The sequence below is a fragment of the Girardinichthys multiradiatus genome, chromosome 17, assembly GCF_021462225.1.
Source record: "Girardinichthys multiradiatus isolate DD_20200921_A chromosome 17, DD_fGirMul_XY1, whole genome shotgun sequence".
Taxonomy (NCBI): Eukaryota; Metazoa; Chordata; class Actinopteri; order Cyprinodontiformes; family Goodeidae; genus Girardinichthys; species Girardinichthys multiradiatus.
Genome location: NC_061809.1, coordinates 5,796,847 through 5,818,819, shown reverse-complemented (window position 1 = coordinate 5,818,819; position 21,973 = coordinate 5,796,847). Strand labels below are relative to the sequence as shown.

At 39.3% G+C, this 21,973-nt stretch overlaps 1 protein-coding gene across 3 annotated transcripts; it reads right to left on the bottom strand.

Annotated features, from left to right (window-relative positions):
* Nucleotides 1-248: 248 nt before the first annotated feature.
* Nucleotides 249-21,097, bottom strand: ttll12 (tubulin tyrosine ligase-like family, member 12). Of its 3 annotated transcripts, none has more exons than XM_047390117.1 (14): nt 20,383-21,097; nt 19,888-20,051; nt 19,316-19,514; nt 18,837-18,996; nt 17,683-17,816; nt 16,896-16,972; nt 16,641-16,757; nt 8,534-8,632; nt 8,211-8,322; nt 6,681-6,832; nt 6,506-6,587; nt 5,617-5,685; nt 1,269-1,407; nt 249-650 (listed from the first exon to the last, which is right to left on the bottom strand). In XM_047390117.1, the coding sequence occupies exons 1-14, from the start codon at nt 20,521-20,523 to the stop codon at nt 499-501; spliced, it is 1,797 nt and encodes a 598-aa protein (XP_047246073.1). In that variant the 5' UTR covers nt 20,524-21,097; the 3' UTR covers nt 249-498. The 3 variants fall into 3 exon arrangements, with proteins under 3 accessions (XP_047246073.1, XP_047246072.1, XP_047246074.1); XM_047390116.1 differs by having other exon boundaries at nt 8,534-8,728; nt 20,383-21,034; XM_047390118.1 differs by lacking the exon at nt 19,888-20,051 and having other exon boundaries at nt 8,534-8,728; nt 20,383-21,093.
* Nucleotides 21,098-21,973: the final 876 nt, after the last annotated feature.

The window sequence follows — 21,973 nt, the reverse complement described above, 5'->3', positions numbered from 1 at the left end:
GAGTTCAGGTTCTCAAACATGCACGTGCATTCATAATTTTAGAATGCATAAGTTACCAAGGGATTTCAGTTTGGAACAATATGGCAGCCTGGCCTTGGCCCTCAGATAGCGGCTCCAGCACAAACAATAATAGTTATGACCAGTAAGGGTGACATTGGCCATCGCCAACAGAGATGGAGAACGGATTAAAAACCGAAACACTGACAGGGAGTGGCGATGTGTGAGAAAAGAGCATGTGTTGAAACAGATTTTCAAAATATGGTTCCAATTTATTTTGGTTTTAGTCCGTCCAGTTGGTACATGTGTGTCACTTATCTACCCGAGTAAGATTTTAAATTTTGCAAACAAAACAACATGCAGACCTCCACTTTCTCAGGAAGCCTTATGACTGATAGACAAATAACATTGCAATGTTGATAGCCAACCAGGTAAAATACTGAAAAAGCAGGTGCTTATAAAAGCTTCAACAATAAAGAGTCTTCTTTGGTGAAACATTGTTCATACTATCTGTGTGACAGGGCAGTCCTCAGGCTGATCTAGGAACAGTGTCTGAAACATGTGGTTGTAGAAGTCAGGATGATAGAGGCAAGCCCGGGCACAATCTGGGCTAAAGTTCAACTCCAGGATCTGAGGCTGCATGATCCGCTCACCTGACCGAAGAAGAACACATATATTTTTATTACAACTAATACAGAAAAATGGTCAAAATAAAACCGCAAAACAATAAAGCAAAGGTTAGTAACGGGTGAGCTTAGCTGTTGGAAAAAAGAAATGGAGAAATACGGTTCAATTTAAACACAGTTTCTAACAACTTTTATCCTTAGATACCTCTGCAACAGGCAAATATGAAGGTGTAAGATCACTTGTCATCAAGGTGCCTCAGTGTATAAGAGACTATATTACATTTCTGATATTTTAATGAGCAAGCTGTAAAGGACAGTTCATAAAACAGAGTGGTACTCCACAGGCTTTTTCCCAGCTACAAGATTAAATAGTTTTGCACAGATGACTATCATATAATACAGGGCTGTGGAACAGTTTCCTGTTATCAATCTATTTAGGTCAAGAATGACTAAAAGGAGAGTAGACCCAGGCTGTCTCATCATCCCTCCGCCACTGTGCCTAGAAGTAGGATGTTTGCACTGATACCTACCTCAATTTTGTTGCAGATCAAGCACAAACATCTTACAGCAGGAGTATCCCATAATAGTCTCAAACATCACAATAATTGTTTATTGTACAATTGAAACATCAAAAGGAAAGATTACCATTTTTCCCTGGACACCACTTTAGCATGAGGTCTACAGCATATATGGCCCGGGATAACGGATAGGGACAGATACCATACGGAGCTGGTCGAGATGAAGCGGCTTGGAAGAGTTCCTTGAAAGCTTTAAAAAAGCTTGCCTAAGAGATAACCAAATGGAAACAGGAAGGTCTTCATAAGAATAGCAATTAGCAAGCCTGAACATGTTACATGTGGTTCATATTCCCCAGGACTAGGACACACTGCATGATTATTAGGAGTATGGTTGTAAGGTTTTCTTATTTTAAGAATGCTGAATAAGAATGCTGAATAAAAAAATGTTGTACTGTTAAAGCTCTAAAGGAGCATATGTTGTAACAGCTATAATATGAACCCATGAGACCAGTGACAGGCCAGCAAAGTCACATTTATGTCCAAGTATGTTGGTTTGAAACAGGTGATAAACTTATACTATTCTCTTCCTTTTCAAAATTATCTCAGCAAACTACAGAGAAAATTAATGTGCCCAGTTTAGGTTCTGTTATTATTAGTCTGATTCCGAATAGTCCAAATACTGTTAGATTAAGATTCACACCAACTGCAGGTTTTTAAGTAAAATTCAAGTATTTTTTTTTTTGGTGGGGCTAAATTAAAAAATACTTTAATTAATTGGAGGCTTTGTATTAATCATGATTTGTTGGTTAATGACTGAATAAACAAATTTGGATTATGATGAAGAAGAGCAATTTCTTCCTTTTTAATGAAAGAAATTAAATTTAATGGAAACTGGAATGTTGTGACTTTGCTTTCATGCAGTGGCTCATCTAACCAGACACATCCACATGCAGTTACATGAAAAATGTCTCATGGTAAGAAATCAGACATTTTACACTTAATAAGGTCCGGGCATCGAAGCGCTGCGAAGCCCTATTGTAATGCAAATCTTTATTATTTTTTGAGCAATCGGCTTCAAATTTGGTCAGTATTACCTTAATGCATGGGGGATTAAAAGTTAACAAAATCATGAGTTTTTGAGCATGTTCAGGGGGTGGGGTCAGACCTCAAAAATTGACTCCTTGTCAAGAAAAACAAAATTGTTATAGCTCCTACAAGGAAAGTCACAGAGACATGAACCCTTCTCAGACTGATCCACATCTGGTCCTGAACAATAATCAATGGTCAAATGGTGACATAATTGAAGCCCTGTCCCCTGAGAACTGGAAGTGTAATGTTTTACTTTTACCATATTCATGTAATCAACACGAAACTGTCCCCAGTGACAGATAACAAGATGGGCAATGTTGGTCTCCAGTACTGAGGTTTGTTTGAAGGGTGTGGCGTCGCGGGTCAGTCCATTGTCATGCCATGTCCTTACATTTTTCTCTACTTCTACATTCTTCATCTGATCTACATCAAATTTAATATGTTTGATATTAGTCTAGCCCCCAAAAGATAATTAATTTAGTGGGCGTGGCCTAATTCATTCACAGCGCCCCCTAGAGGCACTAAAACAACCAGCCCCAAGCCAGGGACCAGGGATTATGAAATTCAGAACACATATAAAACTTATCAGGGTCTACACAAAAGTTTCTTGGAACCATACCCTAACAGGAAGTTGGCCATTTTGGATCAAAGTCACCATTTTCTCTCGTTTACACACGTATCTGAGAATCAGAATCAGCTTTATTGCCAAGTTCGTACATACAAACAAGGAATTTGACTCCGGTACACTTGCTCTCTGGTTTTGTTTTTGCATTACAGAATATACATATATACAATATACAAATATATAAATAAAAGGTGCATTTGCAACATCTGTATGCTGTTGTTTTGTACTCTATTGAATGTTCAACAGAGAAACAGTCTGGTGGAAGAAACTGTCTCTGTGGCAGACAGACTAAATGATGGCAGTGTAGAAGATGACCAGCAGCTCCTGTGGAAGGTGGTACTTCTTGAGTTGCCTCAGGAAGTACAGTGTCTGCTGGGCCTTCTTTCGAACAGTGTCTATGTGTGAAGACCATCTCAGGTTCTCAAAGGGATCTGAGGGAACTCCTTTTTACAACAAATGTCATCTCAAGACACATAGCAAGACAAACATGCTCAGTTCATACAGAGAAATACACTGAACAAAAAGTCGGAGATATTAGATTAAGGGTGAAATGTAAGGAAAATGTTTTAAACAGTTTTTCTGGGAATCAAGTCTTGAAAAAGGGCAAGACACTCCATTTGAGGTACTCCAGCCTTGTGTAGTCATTCCCTGATGATGCAACATCACTGAGCTAATGGTGGCTAATCACCTCATTAGAGAACAACATGTTATGCAATAATGCACTAAAACAGCTGGCCAGGTGCTTCCAGAATTTTAGAGGTCTAACTTCTCTACAGTCTTCATGAGTGTTTACTCACTCCTACCCTATGGCTGATTAGGACTTTAACTACTGGTTGTCCTTCTGTTCAGGTCTCTTTTTCACAGGTCAAGACTAATCACTGCTCTCCTATATGTTAGCTTGAAAACTAGTTTTTAGCACGGGTGTAACTGCTGAGGAAAATTTAGAAAGTCCCTTTGTGATCTGATACTCTGACCCGACAAAAGTATTCGCATCCCCGTTCCCCCCCTGCTGGATTAACTTATGTTCAGGACAAATGCCTCTGTTTAGTCTTGCAGATGGTTCTGGGCCTGTGAAATATAAAGGAAGACCCTTGGTTCAGAGTAGCCAACAGACTAGAGAAGAATTACAACAGTTCTCACCTCTGCCCCACCTGAGGGGGTCCAGGCTTCATCTGAGTTACTGTTGGAAGATTTTAAAATTATCATAAATTATCGTTGCTTAGTTTAAAAAGGTTCTTTATCCTTATGATTTACCATTAAAAGGCATTTTCATTTATTTAGTTTGGTGAACTTTGATAGAAGTGGTTTGAATACTTTTCACATTTATCTTGAGTGTTTTATGAACTGTTAACAGAATTGTCATCTTGTCTTAGGGTTGCTATGCAGACTGAGCAGGAACTTGTGTGCATGCGGGGGAGTTATGGGAAGAGGGCTGTTCGAACCCCAGCCAATCTTCGTGTCCTAGAGTGCCAGATGTGGACATGTGTGCTGTATCAGTATTTGGACAAGGACCAGTTTTAATCAGTAGGACTTGTATTTGTGAAACTGTGTGTAGCCACACCCACGATGCTGTAACATGAGTGTTTTTTTCCTTTCTTTAATAAAAGGCTTTGTTCAGGCAGCAGCTCCTCTGAGAGAATGGACTGTCTCTCCCTGGCCAGCCAAAGATAACTTTGACTCGCTTGTGTCTTCATTCATACCTTCTCTGAGTTTATCAGTGTGTCTAACTCTTGACAGTTACCTTGGAATGCTGTTATAAGAGAGTGCCTTTCCTTAGTGTAGACAGAACAGATACGAAACACTGCTTGTTTACATGTCTGTTGCTGAAAACTGTTCTCCCTTGCAAGGTCAATAATAAAAAGCCGACTGAGAAAAAATCAACAATCTCTTTTTTAGTTAAATACAATTTTTACCACAAAAATGCTCATTTAATGCCGAAAATATCTGGTACAGCCCTATCAGCTTGATACGCACATGTACCACACAAATATGGTGTTGTTTTCTACCTGACCTCATGCAGAATGTTTCTGTGTGAAACTAAGTGCACAATGCAATGTTCTGTAGCGCAACTTTAAAAAGTGACACCAAAACAAAACAGAACTCCCAGGTATCACTAAACTCCGCTATTTTGGAACATTTAGGTTTCTCATGCAGCTGCAGTGGAGAAAGAAAAGTCGGACCGAACCAGAACTTTATGTCTGCATTTTTGACAGCAATAAGGTACGTGGTCTGCACCTAACTGAATTACTCACCTGATACAAGGTCAAGCTGAACCTAAACATCACTGGTGCTGGAGAAAATTCAGCTAAAGTCCAACTGCAGCTGCCTGCAGCATTCATCTAGTCCAAGACACTGCAGCTGTGTTTTTACAGTGCATACCAGTACATCTGGTACACTGGACTGTCTAACTATCAAAACAACTCCAAACTGATTTAAACCTTGTTTAATCTCAAATGTCTACAATCTTATAAAAAAGTCTACACCGACCTTTTACTAAGTGGTTTTATTGTTGTAAAATCCATCCATCCATCCATACATACATTAAAAAAAAAGACTCCTCAACTATCTCTTCACTCCTTTCAGAGAATAGGTCATTCCATGATTTCACATGAACTAAAATGATGGGATGGCATATTCTCATCATATTGTAAAAAGTTAATGCATGAATGTAAATTTGGTGTCCTGAAATGTACTACTGAATAAATTAAACCAAATTTATTTAAGTTGAATATTTTGTTTTTTAAAAAAGAAATTGACTTACTTCCACATCTTTCCATGGATATTGAGGGTACTGCTTCCCAAACATGGGGATGAACTCATTATAGTGTACCTGCAATAATTAAAAACAGAAATTCATTTAGAGGTGCATATCAGTAGTTTAGAATATCATCAAAAAGTTCAGCTGATTTAATAATTCAATTAAAAATGTTAAACTCATGTAGATTCATTGCATACAGAGTCAGCACTTACTTTTGTTCTTTTTAATGATTATGGGTAACAGTTAATTAAGAAAACCAAATTTGTTTTTGTCAGTTAATTCAAAAATTACATCAGACCAATAAAACACCAACAACCTCCACAAAGAGGGTAAGCCACAATATGTCTACGCTGAAGAAGTTGGGTGTTCACAGGGGGCTGTATCCAAGCCTATTAATCAAAGGTTGAGTGGAAGAAAAAAATGTCACAGAAAATAATAGCAATTAACGAGTACACTGCAGTTTTGACAGGATTGTAAAGCTAATCCTATTCAAGGTTTTGGTTAAGATTTACAATTTGTGGACCGCCGCTGGAGTCAGATCTTCAAGAGACACCATACACAGGGCATGGACTGCACATACCTTGTGTTAAACCACTCTTGAATCACAGGCAACATTAGAAGTGTCTTACTTGGGCTAGGAAGAAAAAGCACTGGACTGTGGCTGAGTGGTCCAAAGTACTCTTTTCAGATGAAAGTTTACGTTTTTGAATTTAGTTGCTAAAATAAAGAAACCTTCTGATGGTATTCTAATTTATCGAGATGCACCTGTACAAAGACACCAACTGGGCTACAAAACTATAGAGCTGCTGCTTTTCACAAATGAAATCCCATCTTTAGAAAGAAAAAAATCAATAGTCACCAACTTGTAGGATGACTACAAAAAAGCATGTACCTGTTTGAGCTGCACTCCTTCTGTATAGTTCATGACAGTGAAGTGCTTTTGGTAATCATCAAAATGATCCAAGGAGAACGGCCTATATAAGAGAAACAAGGATTATTCTGCTGCCAGCAAGGTAGAGAATCTGACTGATCCAACTTTACCATCATCTCAGGAAAGCATTTCTCACCTGTTGGCAAAGCGCAGCCAGAATACATCATAGACATAGAGACGCAGAGGCTGCACAGAGCGCAGCATCAGCATGTAGCGAATGTCAAATTTCACCATTCCCACCTCCTCTCTGCTGAACAGCACTGGATCCTCAAGGTACTTACACACCACCTGAGGAACACACACACACATCCGTGTTTTACTATCTTTATGAGGACTTTTCGGTTACTTCCATTGACTTCCATTCATTTTCCTTGATTTTTAGTGCCTAACCCTGACCCTAACACTAACCCTAACCCTAACCAGTTAATAACTCACCCTAACCCTAACAATAACTCAATTCATACCCTAGTCCTAAACCTAACCCCTGTCCCAAGAACGGAATTTGAAAAAGTGAGGACCAGGAAAATGTCCTCACTTTGTTAAAATGTCCTCAGTTTGTGATAAAAATACGAAAAATGGTTCTCACTCAGCAACAAGTACAAGAACACACATACACACACACACAGAGAGAGAGGCCCTGAGGCTGTCAGCTCTGTGGGCACGGACAGCTTTTACATTTTAAACTGGAAGTGTCCTCCCAGTGACTTTCTGTGGACTCTGAAACCTCTAAGAAAAGGTAGCTTCTGTTATCTTTAGAGCAAGAATGCACACACAGGAGAAATGGGCCTCTGTGTAATGTTATATTCGTACCCTAGGAAACAAAAGGTCTGATTAAAATATCATAGAAGCTCTATTTAACTTAAAAAAGTAATGTATACATTAAAAACTGCTTCAGTTAGACTTATTTTAAAGCCGTTGTTGAACAAATAATTGAGACACTAGTGCTTCATTAAAAACTGAAAAAATGATTTCATACTTTTCTTTCCAAATTCAATTCAATTCAATTCAGTTTTATTTATATAGCGCCAATTCACAACACATGTTGTCTCAAGGCACTTCACAACAGTCAGGTACATACATTCCAATTAATCCTAACCATTGAACAGAGCAGTCGGAGTTAGCTTTTTATTCAAATTGGATAAAAAGTTTTTCTATCTAAGAAAAGTATGAAATCATTTTTCTATTTAAGGAAACCCAGCAGATTGCATCCAGTCAGTGACTTGCAGCCTCCTCCTCCTCCTCCTCCTTCTAAATCTAAGGCTGTCCGTGCTGGGGTCCTTCTCCTCTGCATTCTAATTTTCAGGGACTGAACTACGGAGGCTTACACCTCCTATTTAGAGGGTGAACAGCCTATTCCTGATCAGGAGAGTGGAGAACCTTTACAAGTCAGGGTAGAATGAATCCCAAAAGTGTGTGGACAGTTTGGATGTGAGCCAAGCAGGCTATATATAATGTGTTATCTTAGGTGGAATAACAGCTACATATTCCAAATTATGTCAAAGTCACATCTAACTTAAAGACTCCAGGTAACTATTGAAGATCAGATATTAAATTTGGACAGTCTGGTGTTCATGTTGAAAGGAAAAGCCTGATTTTGTTTTTGGTCCTTCTTTCCATGTGGACTTCATAGACTGATGAGATGCCGTAAGTGTGTGTGTGCTGGTACCTTTGGTGTGCTCTCTCTCTGTCTGATTATGTAGTTCAGATTATTGGTGATGTGTGTGTCCAGTCCACGGGCCAAATTCCATGGCTTACAGATCCAGTGGTTATCTTCTCCCCTGGAATACATGCATTCATTACATAGAGTCATTTAAAGCAATCTGTCTCAGCATATAATAACAACAGGAGAAGAAAAACGTTAAGCAGCACATTGTGATGATTGTTCAAGATTTTTAACTTTATACTGACTGACCAGACTAAAGAAGCAACATCGATTTTAGATTTATAAAATAAAATCCAGTAATTGATTATTAAAATACAAGATCCAACCTGTGTTGTCTCAGACGAAAATGTTTGATGAACTGTGGGAGCTCCGTCTGCAGGTTGAAGGTCTCTGGAAGCCAATCAGGGCTCGGACCACCTTTAACCCTGCGAGCCACAGCAGCCAGACAGTCCTTCACAGTCACTATGCTTTCACAAGGGAACTGGTTCAGCATGACGTGGGGCTGCTCTTCACTCAATTTTCTACCAGAGACGAAGAAATTCTTGACAAACCAAAACTCAACCTGATATGTGAAGCACATCAAACAGATGTTTTTTTTTCTGAGAAGGAGACTTTTTGTTAAAAACAGGGCTCAAGGGATTTTATTCTGCTGTGACTGTGCTTTCTAAATCCTACCCATTTGCACTTCATGCCCTGCTGATGAGTAACTATCCTGACAGAATATTCTTTTCAGGAGATAAGATAGTGGACTATAAAAACTAGTTATGCCTATAGTAAATGAGAATTCCTAATAGGCTTAAGAGGAGGAAGTATGGATGTGCATAATAGATAGAGGAAGAAAACGTCCAGACAACTGAAAGTTATGTTGCATTCTGCACCCCAAACCGTGAACAGGATCCCACGGAAACACTGACAAAAAGACCCCCTCAGATTTATGACACTTGAGATATAGAAATCACTTTCACCAGTATATATATCTATATATTAATTTCTATAGAAATCTTTTCCCCTCTGTATATAATTCGCTGAAGGCTTAATTTTCCATGACACCTAACCACATCGCTCACTGCTCTTAACCCCATCAAGCCAGAAAACTGAGCACAGGCTGTTTCAGGTTAGCAGCATCATGGCGACAACCCGACAACAATTAGAGTGTTCAGATTTAGAGATCTTACATCAGTGCATAAAGAAAAAACGTTTTGAGTGATTATAAGGCAGAATTTAGACAACATGAAATCTCACTGAGTCATACTGGAGGAAATGTCAGTTAGCTCATTTCAAACTTGATTCAGTTTGTCTGATGAACTTAAAAAAGGAGAAAACGGGATAGAAAACATCAGGAGACAGTTGGATGCTCCAGGACTAACCAGAACGGAAAACCAGGTCTAATGATGAACTGTGCCCAGTGTTTATCTTGACTATAACAAGGACAATAATTAGGCTGCTTTCTTCTGATTTCTGCTGCTGTCTTTTAGGTTGTGTCTGATGTCATCTTAAACATTTGTTATACAACCTAGACCTAATTTCTCAGCCACATAGCTGTTGTGCAGCAATAGGTTTGGTTTGGCTACTGACAACTATCAGTGATTCTAATTAATGACTAACAATTTATCAAATTATTCATAAACTTAGAATATAAAATGTTAAGTCCCACTAACAAATCAGCACATCACTTGATTGTATTGTCCTATGAATACCGGCCATATAGCCACGGTATTATAGGACAATAGATGAAAAAGGAGATTCGAGCTCTGGCGTTCTCTAACAGCAAGCCATGCACACATATACAGAATAAAGACACAACTTCTATCCAAAACATGAGAATTTATTAACAAAAAAGTTTAATTTAAATTAAATTACTTCAGTTAAACTCTTTTACTAGAATAGTAACACTCAACTACACTACTAAGTAAAAATAAGAAGAATGAGGAAAACTAATAACTACAAAAAGGGAATAAAGAAATAAACCATAACCAATAAAATGATGCAGTATATCACAGCTGATTGTGGATATGTTTAAGAACCAAGGTATGTCTTGACCAATTTGGAATGAGGCTTTAAAACTAAATATAAACAACAATTTGTATGTGTTCAACAACCAATTCACAATGCAAATCAAATAGGTGAATAAAATATTATTTTGATGAAATAATATTTTGAAAGTATTATTTGCAGAATTGGAAATCAACAACCTTTTGGATAATTGATTTTTAATGTTGTTTGCTAGATACCACTGTGCAAAATTTTTTAATGGCATGATGGATGATTGAGATGGCAGCGAGGAATATTTGCAGCCTCTCACCAAGTGGTGAACGAACAGACAGTTGGCGCAGTGATGTCACATTCAGATTAGTGGTTCAGCAGTAAACGCAACGTAAATAGCTTAATTAGCAACTCTTTAAGGTCTACGTGCAACTTAATGCAAATATTAATAGGTCCCGTGACATTACGACCAATTCTTGTTTAAACCAGTGATTACAACAACAGAGTGTCTTCAGTCAGAAGCATCTTCCAATGTGCTGTAAGACAGACCGCTACAGGAGATCCTTTCTGCCCACAGCCATCAGCATCTACAACGGCTCAGGCTCAATGGTTGTTAGAGGTAGCTTAGCAGGTAGCCTGTTGACACTTGAATAGTTAAGCACTACAAACAAGCAAAACACAATGAAATAAACAATATTTAGATTGTTTAATCCTAAACAATTTTTATTTGCCCAGGCAACATCTCTTACATGAACTGTTCTTAAAGACAAGAGGTCAAAAGGAGACAATGAGTTGTGTGGCAGCTGCTCTAAGCAGCAGCTTGGGAAGGGAAAAGCTTCTGCTTGGACGGCATACTTCAGGTGTGTAGAGCTGTGGCTACGATGCAGTCTTCTTTAGGCAGTTGGAAAAAATGCTTTGTCTTCTCTTCTGGGGGAATCTCTGGCTAAGATTCTTATTCTGCAGAACCTCAGGAAGAAAGGTTTAAGGCAGCTATTCTTAATTCCGACCGGGTTACAGTCACCGGGTACACGTATAACAGACTGTACTTAACTTTGGATCTTGGTTGAAGAATAGTCCTTTATTTGGCCACCGAAATTAACACTTTCAAATGTTCATGGGTGTTGCCGCTCTGAATTTAATACTCAAATCAGCTGATCACAGATAAAATCAGCTGTTAATTTCCCCAAAACACACAAAACAATACAGTCATGAAACAGCATGTTTGGTTGAGAAATGTATTGGCGGTCCTTAAGCAAATCAGGGTCTGCAGGAGGGAGTATGCAGAGAGCAGCTGCCCGTAATCAGACTGCCTGCATCGGGTCAAACATGAGGAAAACCCCAGTGAATCCACAGAGCACGAATATCCAATATCCAACCCAACTTCAGAGCAGTCAAAAGTCTGTGGTTTTGCGCTTTAAAGTCCTTGTCCTCATTATTGTTATGGCTGAGACAAAAACTTCCTCATAAAGCCCAAGATTTTAACTTCTTCAAGCAAACTTTGGAGCCTTACCATCCAGATAGCAGTGTCTCTCCTCTCTGCTTCCCCTGCCCTGCCCAGTGTCTACTTAATGCAATTAAAAATGAGTAGTAAGGCAGGAACTGGAGTGGTAGGCCACAGTGATGCGCTCATCTCGGCTGCACCTCCAGCCCATCTTCCCATCTCCCTTATAATTTAGAGTTTTGGTGTTTAGTGAGAGGGCCGTCTGATGGGCCCAAAACTTTCACAAACCCCCCAACCCCCACCCTGCCTGATGGCCCAAAGACAGCCACACTGACCTTACCACCCCAGCTGGCCCACATAGAACCACCTAACACATGTCAGACACCACTAGGACAGACCATCCAGGGCCATACGCCAGTGAATGGGCCTGGACAGAGATTAGATACTGTGAAATATACAGCATCTAACGTCTCTAGTTTCCACCATGTGTTGCAGTCGTTAATGGAACTAGCCTATTTCATTCCTTTCCTTTTTTCTTCTCGCCCTTTTCCTCCTTTTGTCTTTCCTACTTCCTATCTTATTTTTTTTCCTCTTGCTTTTTCCTAACCTCCCTCCTGTTCATAGGAGAATAACTGAGAGACTGAAAGTTGTTTGGCTAATGATTCCAGCTACGTTACATGGCTGGGTGAATTCTTCCCTCCACTTCCCTCCAGTGTCTCAACCGACGCCGGCTTGACGCAGGGGGAAGAGAGGGCAATGGCCCCTCTAACAAATGCCTGGCCCCCTCAAATCAATTCTCAATCACACAAGCACAACTCCCCGCCTTGCCTCTCCCTTCTCCTCCTACACTTAAGGGCAAAAAATAGTCGCGGACTCAAAGCGGACATCCGCTGGACATGTCCGCCTGCGCAAAGCTCAATTTTCACGACCGCGTTTGCGATGTTATGCTTAACATTATAGCGCAGCTGAAAACATTACGTGGCTTCTGACCCAAATTTCTTTAGAGAAAGGGCCGGAGAGTGGGGCATTTTGGCACCACATCTGCTGAAAACGCGTGCATTTTCTTCCAATCAGCATCCATGCATAACTGCGTAACGCATTGCCTTTTGTACTCATAAAATCCAGCTGTTGACTGATGTTTGCCAGGTTTAATGAAGAGACAGAGAGGGAGATATCCAACCAAACAGACAAATTAAACCATTTCACTCATTTCACTTTATTACTTTCATGGTAAAGTCTGAAGAAGAATAGAAAAAGCATGACCACAATCCTTTTTCTGAATGTCTACTAGCCTAACTCTCACAATAAGGTGTTGATAATAAAAAACAAACATACAGTATATTGTATAATTAAAGCATGCTGGCCAAACTCTGTTCTGTGTAGGTAAAAGTCACTAACTCAAGGAGCTCTTTTCATGCACGCATTTCTACTCCAACAGTTGAGGATTCATTTTGCTAGGTAGTTAACATTATAGGCTAATACATGCCGGAGGCTGAATAAAATGTTCTATGATAGAAAGCAGCAAACAAAAAATGATAAATAGGAAAATGTTGCTTAGCGGATATTTGATTTTATTAGCATAATAATAGAGCCAAAGCTAACATTAACTACCTAAAGTAGGTTTGTGATTTGAAATGAAAGGCAGGTCTTAAGTTGAGCCACATAAAAGTGTGGTGAATTATATTGATTTTGGTTATGATGATGGTTTATTAGTTATTAGTGAAATGTTTCAACTGCCAGAAAACAAATACTGTACTGTACATGTTTTCTTTTGTCTCTTTTGATTATGATGCATAGCAAAACATTGATTTATTTCATTTACAAATTTTGCAACATAATTCCAAGAAAATGGAGGCTATAAAAGCATAAAAATATCCAGTTTGTTTATTTTGATTTTATAAATAAATTTGGCAATGTATGCCCTTTTTTTGGCTTAAGCACCTGCCTCCAAAAATGTATGTGCATATTCTGGTCTGGTTTTAGCTTTCTGGATATCTTATATTTTCCTCTTCAGCATGATGCTGTCTCTCAACATCAAGTCAAAGCTTAATGGCTAGCCTGGACGTCATGTTCAGACTCAATGCAATCTGCTGGGGTCTCTGGGTACTTTATCAAGTCCCCAGAGACCCCAAAGCGCTTCACACTACATTCAGTCATCCAACCATTCATGCACACATTCACACGCGGACATACATTGATTCAAACACTTTAGATAGAAAACCTTTTAACCAATTTGAATCATAAACTGAATTTGACTGCATTGTTTCATAACCCCAATTGAATTAACGGTATATGTCTGTATAATAATTGAATGTATTTTTTGAGACATTTGTTGTGAACTGGCACCAAATGAACAAACAGAACTGACTTAAAACAAGTAAAATTTTTCAAAGATTCCTTCTGATGACTTAAATTATTTTAATTATCCAGAAGCAGTGCCTGATTTCAACAATAATGTTCATAAAGTGGATTTTTTAAACTGAAACAAGTTTAGATAATATTGTCACCCTGTGTGTTCCACAATGCGTGTGTTCAGACTGCTAAGCTGATGCAAACAGCAGTACCTGACGGTCAATGGGAAACATTGCTTTCACACCTAGATTTCATCAGTGTGATCAGTTTGCTGAGGGCGGATGTCAGAGCTTTTAAATAAGTGAAATAGAAAAGAGAAAAGCTTTATCCATACTGAAACATCTCAAAGTGATATGCTTTCAATTTTTAAAGTTTATCTTCCTTTGTCTACTGGTGTATTTTGTTTAATAACCTTTTTTTTTTTTTTTACTTGCTTCAAATTTTAGACCAAGCTGATACTATTTTCTAATATTAGGCCACATTTTTGTCCTCAGTCCGTGTTGTTCTTGAATGACTTTAAGAATGCTTGTGGCTCAACAGATAGCTTGTTTCTGGTTTCCTGTTGGCAGCTGTAAAAGCTTATTAACCTAAAAGAATTCCTAAATACAGGTTTATTTTTAAACTTGTCCAGATGGTTATTATTGGAAATTTCAAGATATGAGAATATTATTGAAAATAATGTTTATTTCAGTAACTACTCAACTAAGTAAAACATATCATACAGTGGGGAGAACAAGTATTTGATACACTGCAGATTTTGCAGGTTTTCCCGCTAGGAAAGCATGTGGAAGTCTTTAATTTTTATCATAGGTACTCTTCAACTGTGAGTGAGGGAATCTAAAACAATAATTCTGAAAATTTGTAGTGTATGATTTTTAAATAATTAATTAGCATTTTATTGCATGACATAAGTATTCGATATATCAGAAAAACAATATTTGGTAGAGAAACCTTTGTTTGCAATTACATATATCAGACGTTTCCCGTAGTTCTAGATGAGGTTTGCACACGCTGCAGCAGGACCACTCCTCCATACAGATCTTCTCCACATCCTTCAGGTTTCAGGGCTGTTGCTGGGCAACACTGACTTAAAGCTCCCTCCAAATATTTTTAATTGGTTTCAGGTCTGGAGACTGGCCAGGTCACTCCAGGACCCTGAGATGCTTCTTACGGAGACACTCCTTAGTTGCCCTGGCTGTGTGATTTAGATCGTTGTCACGCTGGTAGATCCAGCCACGACCCATCTTCAATGCCCTTACTGAGGGAAGGAGGTTGGTGGCTAAGATCTTCTGATACATGGCCCCATTCCATCCTCCACTCAATACAGTGCAGTCGTCCTGTCCCCTTGGCAGAAAAGCATCCCCAAAGAATGTTTCCACCTCCATGCTTCACGGTAGGGATGGTGTTCTTGGGGTTGTACTTGTCCTTCTCCTTCCTCCAAACACAGCAAGTGGAGTTTAGAAAAAGCTCTATTTTTGCCTCATCAGACCACCTGACCTTCTCCCGTTCCTCCTCTGGATCATCCAGACGGTCACTGGCAGAATTCAGATGGGCCTGGACATGCGCTGGCTTGAGCAGGGGGACCCTGCCTGCTCTGCAGGATTTTAATCCATGGCGGCGTAGTGTGTTACTAATGGTCTTCTTTGAGACTGTGGTCCCAGCTCTCTACAGGTCATTGTCTAGGTCCTGCTGTGTAGTTCTGGGCTGATCCCTCACCTTCCTCATGATCACTGATGTCCATCCGAGGTGAGATCTTGCATGGAGCCCCAGACCAAGAGAAAATTCATCGTTATCTTACACTTCTTCCATTTTCTTATAATTGCTCCAACAGTTGTTGCCTTCTCAAAAAGATGCTTGGCTATTTTCCTGTAGTCCATCCCAGTCTTGTGCAGGTCTACTATTTTATCCCTGATGTCCTTACACAGCTCTCTGGTCTTGGCCATTGTGGAGAGGTTGGAGTTTGTTTCACTAGGTGTGTGGACAGGTGTGTTTTATGCAGATAACAAGTTCAAACAGGTGCAGGTAATGAGTGGATAACAGGAGGGCTTCTTAAAGAAGAACTAACAGGCCTGTGAATTCTTACTGGTTGTTAGGTGATCAAATACTTATTTCATGCAATAAAATGCAAATTAATTACTTAAAAATCATACAATGTGATGTTCTGGATTTTTAGTTTAGATTTTATCACTCACAGTTGAAGAGTACCTATGATAAAAATTCAAGACGTCTACATGCTTTGTAAGTGGGAAAACCTGCAAAATCTGCAGTTTATCAAATACTTGTTCTCCCCACTGTATAAATGACTTATACACAGAGGGATGTTTCCAAGCCTTTATTTCTGTTATTATTATCAAGATTTTCTGCTTACATCTAATGAAAACATTTAAGATTATAAAATTACACCGAGCCAATAAAACATTTTAGGAATGTGGGCTTGATGAAAAGATGGTTTAATACCGGCTTAAAGGTTGTTTTTTTTCAAAATCCTAATAAAAGAGCCCCAGTGAAACGCATATTCTAATTTATTGAGGTGTATCTGTAAATTGCAATCTGATTTTACATTTTCACTCTGCTTGAATTTAATGTGATTTTATTCTCATCCTCCATGAGTGATGATTCCGTAGTTCTGATCAGAATGTGTGGTATATGGTGCTAACCTGAAGTCCTTGATGTGATCATAACTCCAAATGATATCAGCCTCCTCCTCTTCTTCCGTCAGAAGGAAACAAGGATGTGTCAGGTTTTTTCTTACTTGGGACATTTCAGTGAAGACTCTGAAATCAAAAGCAGATGAGCTTAAAGGATCTGCTGCTGAAGCCTTGGTATCTGCTGTGATACCAAGGCTTCAGCACACCTGCCTGTTTGTGTTTCTAACTTTCAGTGTGGTGTTGCTGTGCTGAGGTCAGACTTACTTGAGGATTTTGTCTTTAGCAACGATGGGAGGTTGGACTTCCACAGGAAGCTGTTCCTTGTTCTCTCGTGCAATGGCCTGGAAATAATAACCCAGAGGACTTTAGAGACCTGGGAATATTTTACAGCTGCAGCTCAATAAATTAGGATTCAATTCAAAAAGTGAAACTCATTGATTCATTGCTTATAGAGTGATAGAATTTAAGTGTTTATTTCTATTAATTTAGATGATTCTGGTTTACAGCTAATGAAATTTAGTTTTTCAACAAAATTTAAATAATATATCAGACCAAAACATTTTGAACACAAAAATGTTCTGCTACGCAGAGGTGTGGACTCGAGTCATGTGACTTATAATCAACTGAATCCCATTCAGTCTGAGATGAAGCTCTGGTTTTTCTGGCATTCTTCTGATGATCCTCGTATTGCCATTTCCCGCTTGATGATCTGCCTTTCAGCAATCATAGCTGATGTGTTTCCTCCTTGCCATTGTGTTAACACACACCTATATGCTCCAGATCAGCACACTGAAAATGTCTACTTGTATAGAGGTAATCACACTTCCTGTAGTTCTTATTTGAAGAATCTGATTAGCAGCTACATGTCTATGGAATCAGTAAGGGTATACTTAGTTTTTGTAATAGTTGGTGGAATATGTTATGTCTTGTTGTTCACCTGCGGCTAAAAGAGCTTAAGATCATATGAAACGCTTTAACTTACTTTGTCCTGAAACATTTGCTTCAACAGGTTCTATTTTTGTGGTTGAGTATCCAAAGGGATTCTCCTCACCTCATAGTACGAGTCTGTTGGCTCTGTGATGTCACTGCTCACTTCTTCCAGATCATCATTTATCCAGGGTAATAATCGGCATCGCCTCAGCAGTGGGTTGGTTTCCCCATATGCGTAATCGTGGGTTACTTCATCTGTGCAAACGTTAGTGAAGTTAGACATGCTTGCTTGTGAAATCGTGCAATAGTAAACAAACATTTTTATTAGTTCAAACTAATTTCTCTCAGATTTAAAGTGACAGAATCACAGTAAAATATACCTGACAGTAAAAGGCAATAAAATCTCAAACAGTTCCTCAAACAAATAAATTATCTGCAAATGTTCCATCTTTTTTTTTTTATTGCACACTTGTCAATCATAAGTACTTAATCCATTAGAAGAGCTGGGTGAAGTCCTGTCTCTGTATGAATTTCTCCTGTTGATCCAACACAAAGATTTCTGCTCTGCAGTACCTGTGTTTAAATTCTTGCAACCCCAATCTCCTGCTGAAAGCTCCTGGTGTCCAAAACTCTCACTTGGAGTGGACCTGCATTGTTATAGCTTTGAAGCACCTGCTTTCTAGATTTTAGAATCAAGCTGGTGAAATGTGTTTTTGAAGACAAAGTCAGTTTAATAGGCATCAGTCACTCTGCATCAAATATATCCAACAATAAGCATCAGCTGAAACTTACAGAAATGATCATGTTTTTGTACTATGTGCACCGGTGCCATGACCTTGCATACACAATCTGAGAGCTGACAAGGGTTCTGAAAGTATCATGTAATGACCAAATGACGGTACAAACACTTTCAGTATCAATGATGCTCTGGAGGTTAGGGGAGAAACTCTTTCGCCTCAGAAAACTGCCCTGAGTATTCATCAACAAGCTAAAAACTGGACTTAGAGATGTGTAATAGGAGAGCTCTAAAGTGTGGTTGAACAACAGTTATCAGGGATGAAAAACTTTGAAGTTTCATTAACATTTTCCACATAAACCTACTGCAACAAAACCCCAGCACTAACAAAGAGAAGGGAATAATTGTTTAGTTGGACTCTCAATTTATTACTAAAAAGCACCAGGATGCTTGGTAAACATTGTCACTGATGTGTGAAGCTACAGAAGGAAGGCAACAGTGTTGCCGGAGTTTGTCTTTGGATCAGGGTCTGCTCTTACCTCCTTCTTGCAGATCTCGCAGAGGCCAGAGCAGAGTGTAGGCCAGCTGACCCTGGATGTAAAAGAAGGGGGCCATACAGCAGCTGGGATGGTCTGAGTGTTGCACTTGGGAGCCAAACTCATCCATGATATACCACACAGGAACCTTTTCCTCTGCTGACTGACAAACATGCACACAACAGAAAACGGGACTGAAACACAGGTTGACTGAGAATGAGCTACATGAAAATCTCAGAATATAGATTCAGATGATGTCAGAGAAACATGATAGTAACTGCATCATGTTGTGGGGAGGACTTCCTTCTGCACGATGGCTTTATAAAACCTCCTAGAGTGATGGAGAGCAATGTGCAACAATTCATCAACAAATAAGAACACACAACATGTTATTTCTGTAACATATAGGGAAAGCAAAACAATGAGCACAGTTTAAAAGAATAATCATGATGGAGGGTTGGGGAGAATGTTCTCAGACATACCCCCTGGGACAGCTGATAAGTCTGATTGTAGTTCCACATGCGCTCCAATATTAACTCCACTATGTCTGGAGTAGGGACCTCACCATGGAAGTCAACCCCCATGAGGGAGGCCATCCTGGGCAAAAGTCCAGGAATCTGCTCCAGCTGCTGCCTAGCATGCTCCACACGGTACGTCCAAGCATGATCAACCAGAAAAATGCTGCAAGATTATAGAAGAAAAACTTGTTGTAAAAACTCATTTTAGATATTTTTAAAGAAGCTAATATCTTGATAATCTCCAATTTACCTTCTAAAGAATAAGAGTACATCATGAACCAATAAGCTTGCAGTCAAATCAAGAACATTTTGATCCTGTACACAAATATTTTCAGAATACAATTTGAATGGAGCTGTTACTCGCTTTTAATGTCCCTTTCTTCCTCACTCAGAGTTTCTACCATACAACTGGCTATTTGTGTCATTGACCAACTGAACCTGTGTCCCTAGTAAAGCGGCCAGTGAGTGTAAATTCTTGCTCACTGACAACACAGCATCCATGAGCTTGCAAAGATTTCAGCCTTTCCAGTCTTCACCTGGTTGGATCTGAGACTCGCAGTCCGCTTTCCCGGGTAACAACCACTTTACAACCGATCATCACTCCAGGAGTGTCATTTTTCCTCTCCTCATCTTCCCCGCGTTCTTCCTCTTCCTCCCGCTGGAGCTGCATTATTCCAAAAACCTCCCCAGCATCATAAAGCTACAGCGAGAACAAGAGAACACAGCGAATCCTGTTGGATTACCAGAGCACTGGGGTTTACTGCTTTTCTTGGACATAGACACAACAGAACGAGATTCTCTCTTGGATAGAAAATATCCAAGGGATCGACTCAGATGTTTGTGAAAAGCCAATATATCTCCTTTGGTGGCAGTGTCCGGCTCAAACCCACAGTACTGATTACACATGACAGATTCGGAGACAAAGATTCATTTTAATGCAACCTGTTCATACAACAGCAGAATGTGAACTAATATGACAGGTCATACAGCTGCTCCTCGGTGAGCACCATGTGAGAATGCTCAGTGCACACCTCGTTAGTGAGCTTGAGATAGAGGCTCCTCCAGTAGACCTGAGGGACCCCTGAGGATTGCAGGGCCCCACCGTGCAGCACCACGAAGGCTCCGAACCCCTCATCCGGGGCATCTTTCATATCTTCTGGCTTCGTTGACATTACTGAGACAGTGTCAATTCATGTGTAAGCAGCTGCCGGAGACCCGAAAGAAAAGTTCTTTTTCAGTTTTTCTTTTTCGTCGGTAACCACCTTGAATAAGCTTTGTCACCACCTAGCGGTTTGGAAGTGAATAAGTAGCTAGAAAAAGACCACAGAGTTATATGCCGTCTAGCAAAATGTTTCTCACTGTCCTGTATACGTGTTTTGCCTTAAGTGCTGGCACGTTTTTTATTTGGAGATAGATTTACTGAGCGTGAGAAATAGAAGAAGAGCTTGAGTCTCACTACAAGTGAGAGAGTTGGAAACCATGCTTAGGGAAGACCAGCAATCCAAATCAATAATCAGGAATGTCAGCTCAGAAGAAACAGGAGAAGCAGAAAGTTCTCTCTCTTCATAGAAGGTCCTGTGATAATGAGCTCAGCTTTGTTTACAGTGAAAAAAAAAACATCAGTGATCTGTCCAATGCAGGCAGTTTTCTTTCTCTGTTGATTGGTTAAATTTCTTACTTTATATTTTTACAACACTTTTTGTGAACATTATTGTGTACATTACCATTTGATCCTTTGTATTGTATTGTAGTAACACTGATTTTAGTTTGAGCATTATTGCAGACATTTCTTATAGTGCTAATATAACAAAGCACATTTGCCATCTGGACACATTATGGCAGTTTAAAACTAATGTATTATATTGTTCTGTTGTATTTTTATATTCTGTTGCTGTTCTGTTCCCACATAATAGCAGATGAAATAATTAGGGTGGTTTGGTGGGGTGGTGGTGGCACAGAGCAACACACATCTGTTTCTTTGTCTTTTCACTTTTGTGTGAAAGCAGTGCATTGTGGGAAACCTTCAGTAAAGGAAGATATGTCCAACACCATTATCATCCATGTGTGGTAGGTAAGCAGAAAGATGCTGTGAACGGAGATGTGATGCAGACAAAAGAACAAAACGGTAGCTCTATCTAAATATTACAGTTATAATGCTGCCAAGCCTCCAACACAGAACAGTTCTGCTCACACACATACTTAGTAGAGTTTTAGTAAAAAACAAAACAAAGCAAAAAGCTCCAATTCATCAAATAATTTTAGAATAGACAAAATGAACATTGTGCACAGCATAATTATAATAAAACATTTCCCTAAACATCAGACACTTTCATTCATCTCAAGCATAAAAGAAGGGGATGATTTATAGGAGGAAGGAAGGTGTTTCCCTTTAACCCTTGGTACACAATCATCGGTCCAGTCATCTAACTTACTTGGATGCAAGAGCAAAATCTGACAAGCTCCAATAAAACCTCTTTTCATTTTGCAGCTGGAGAGTTTTTCTTTAAACGCCCAAAACCAGCAATGTTCCCTATGGCCCAAAACATTTGTTTATTCAGTAAGCAGAATTCTACACTCAAGAGTTCTTCACAATCTGTTATATACAGATGCATATAACTAAAC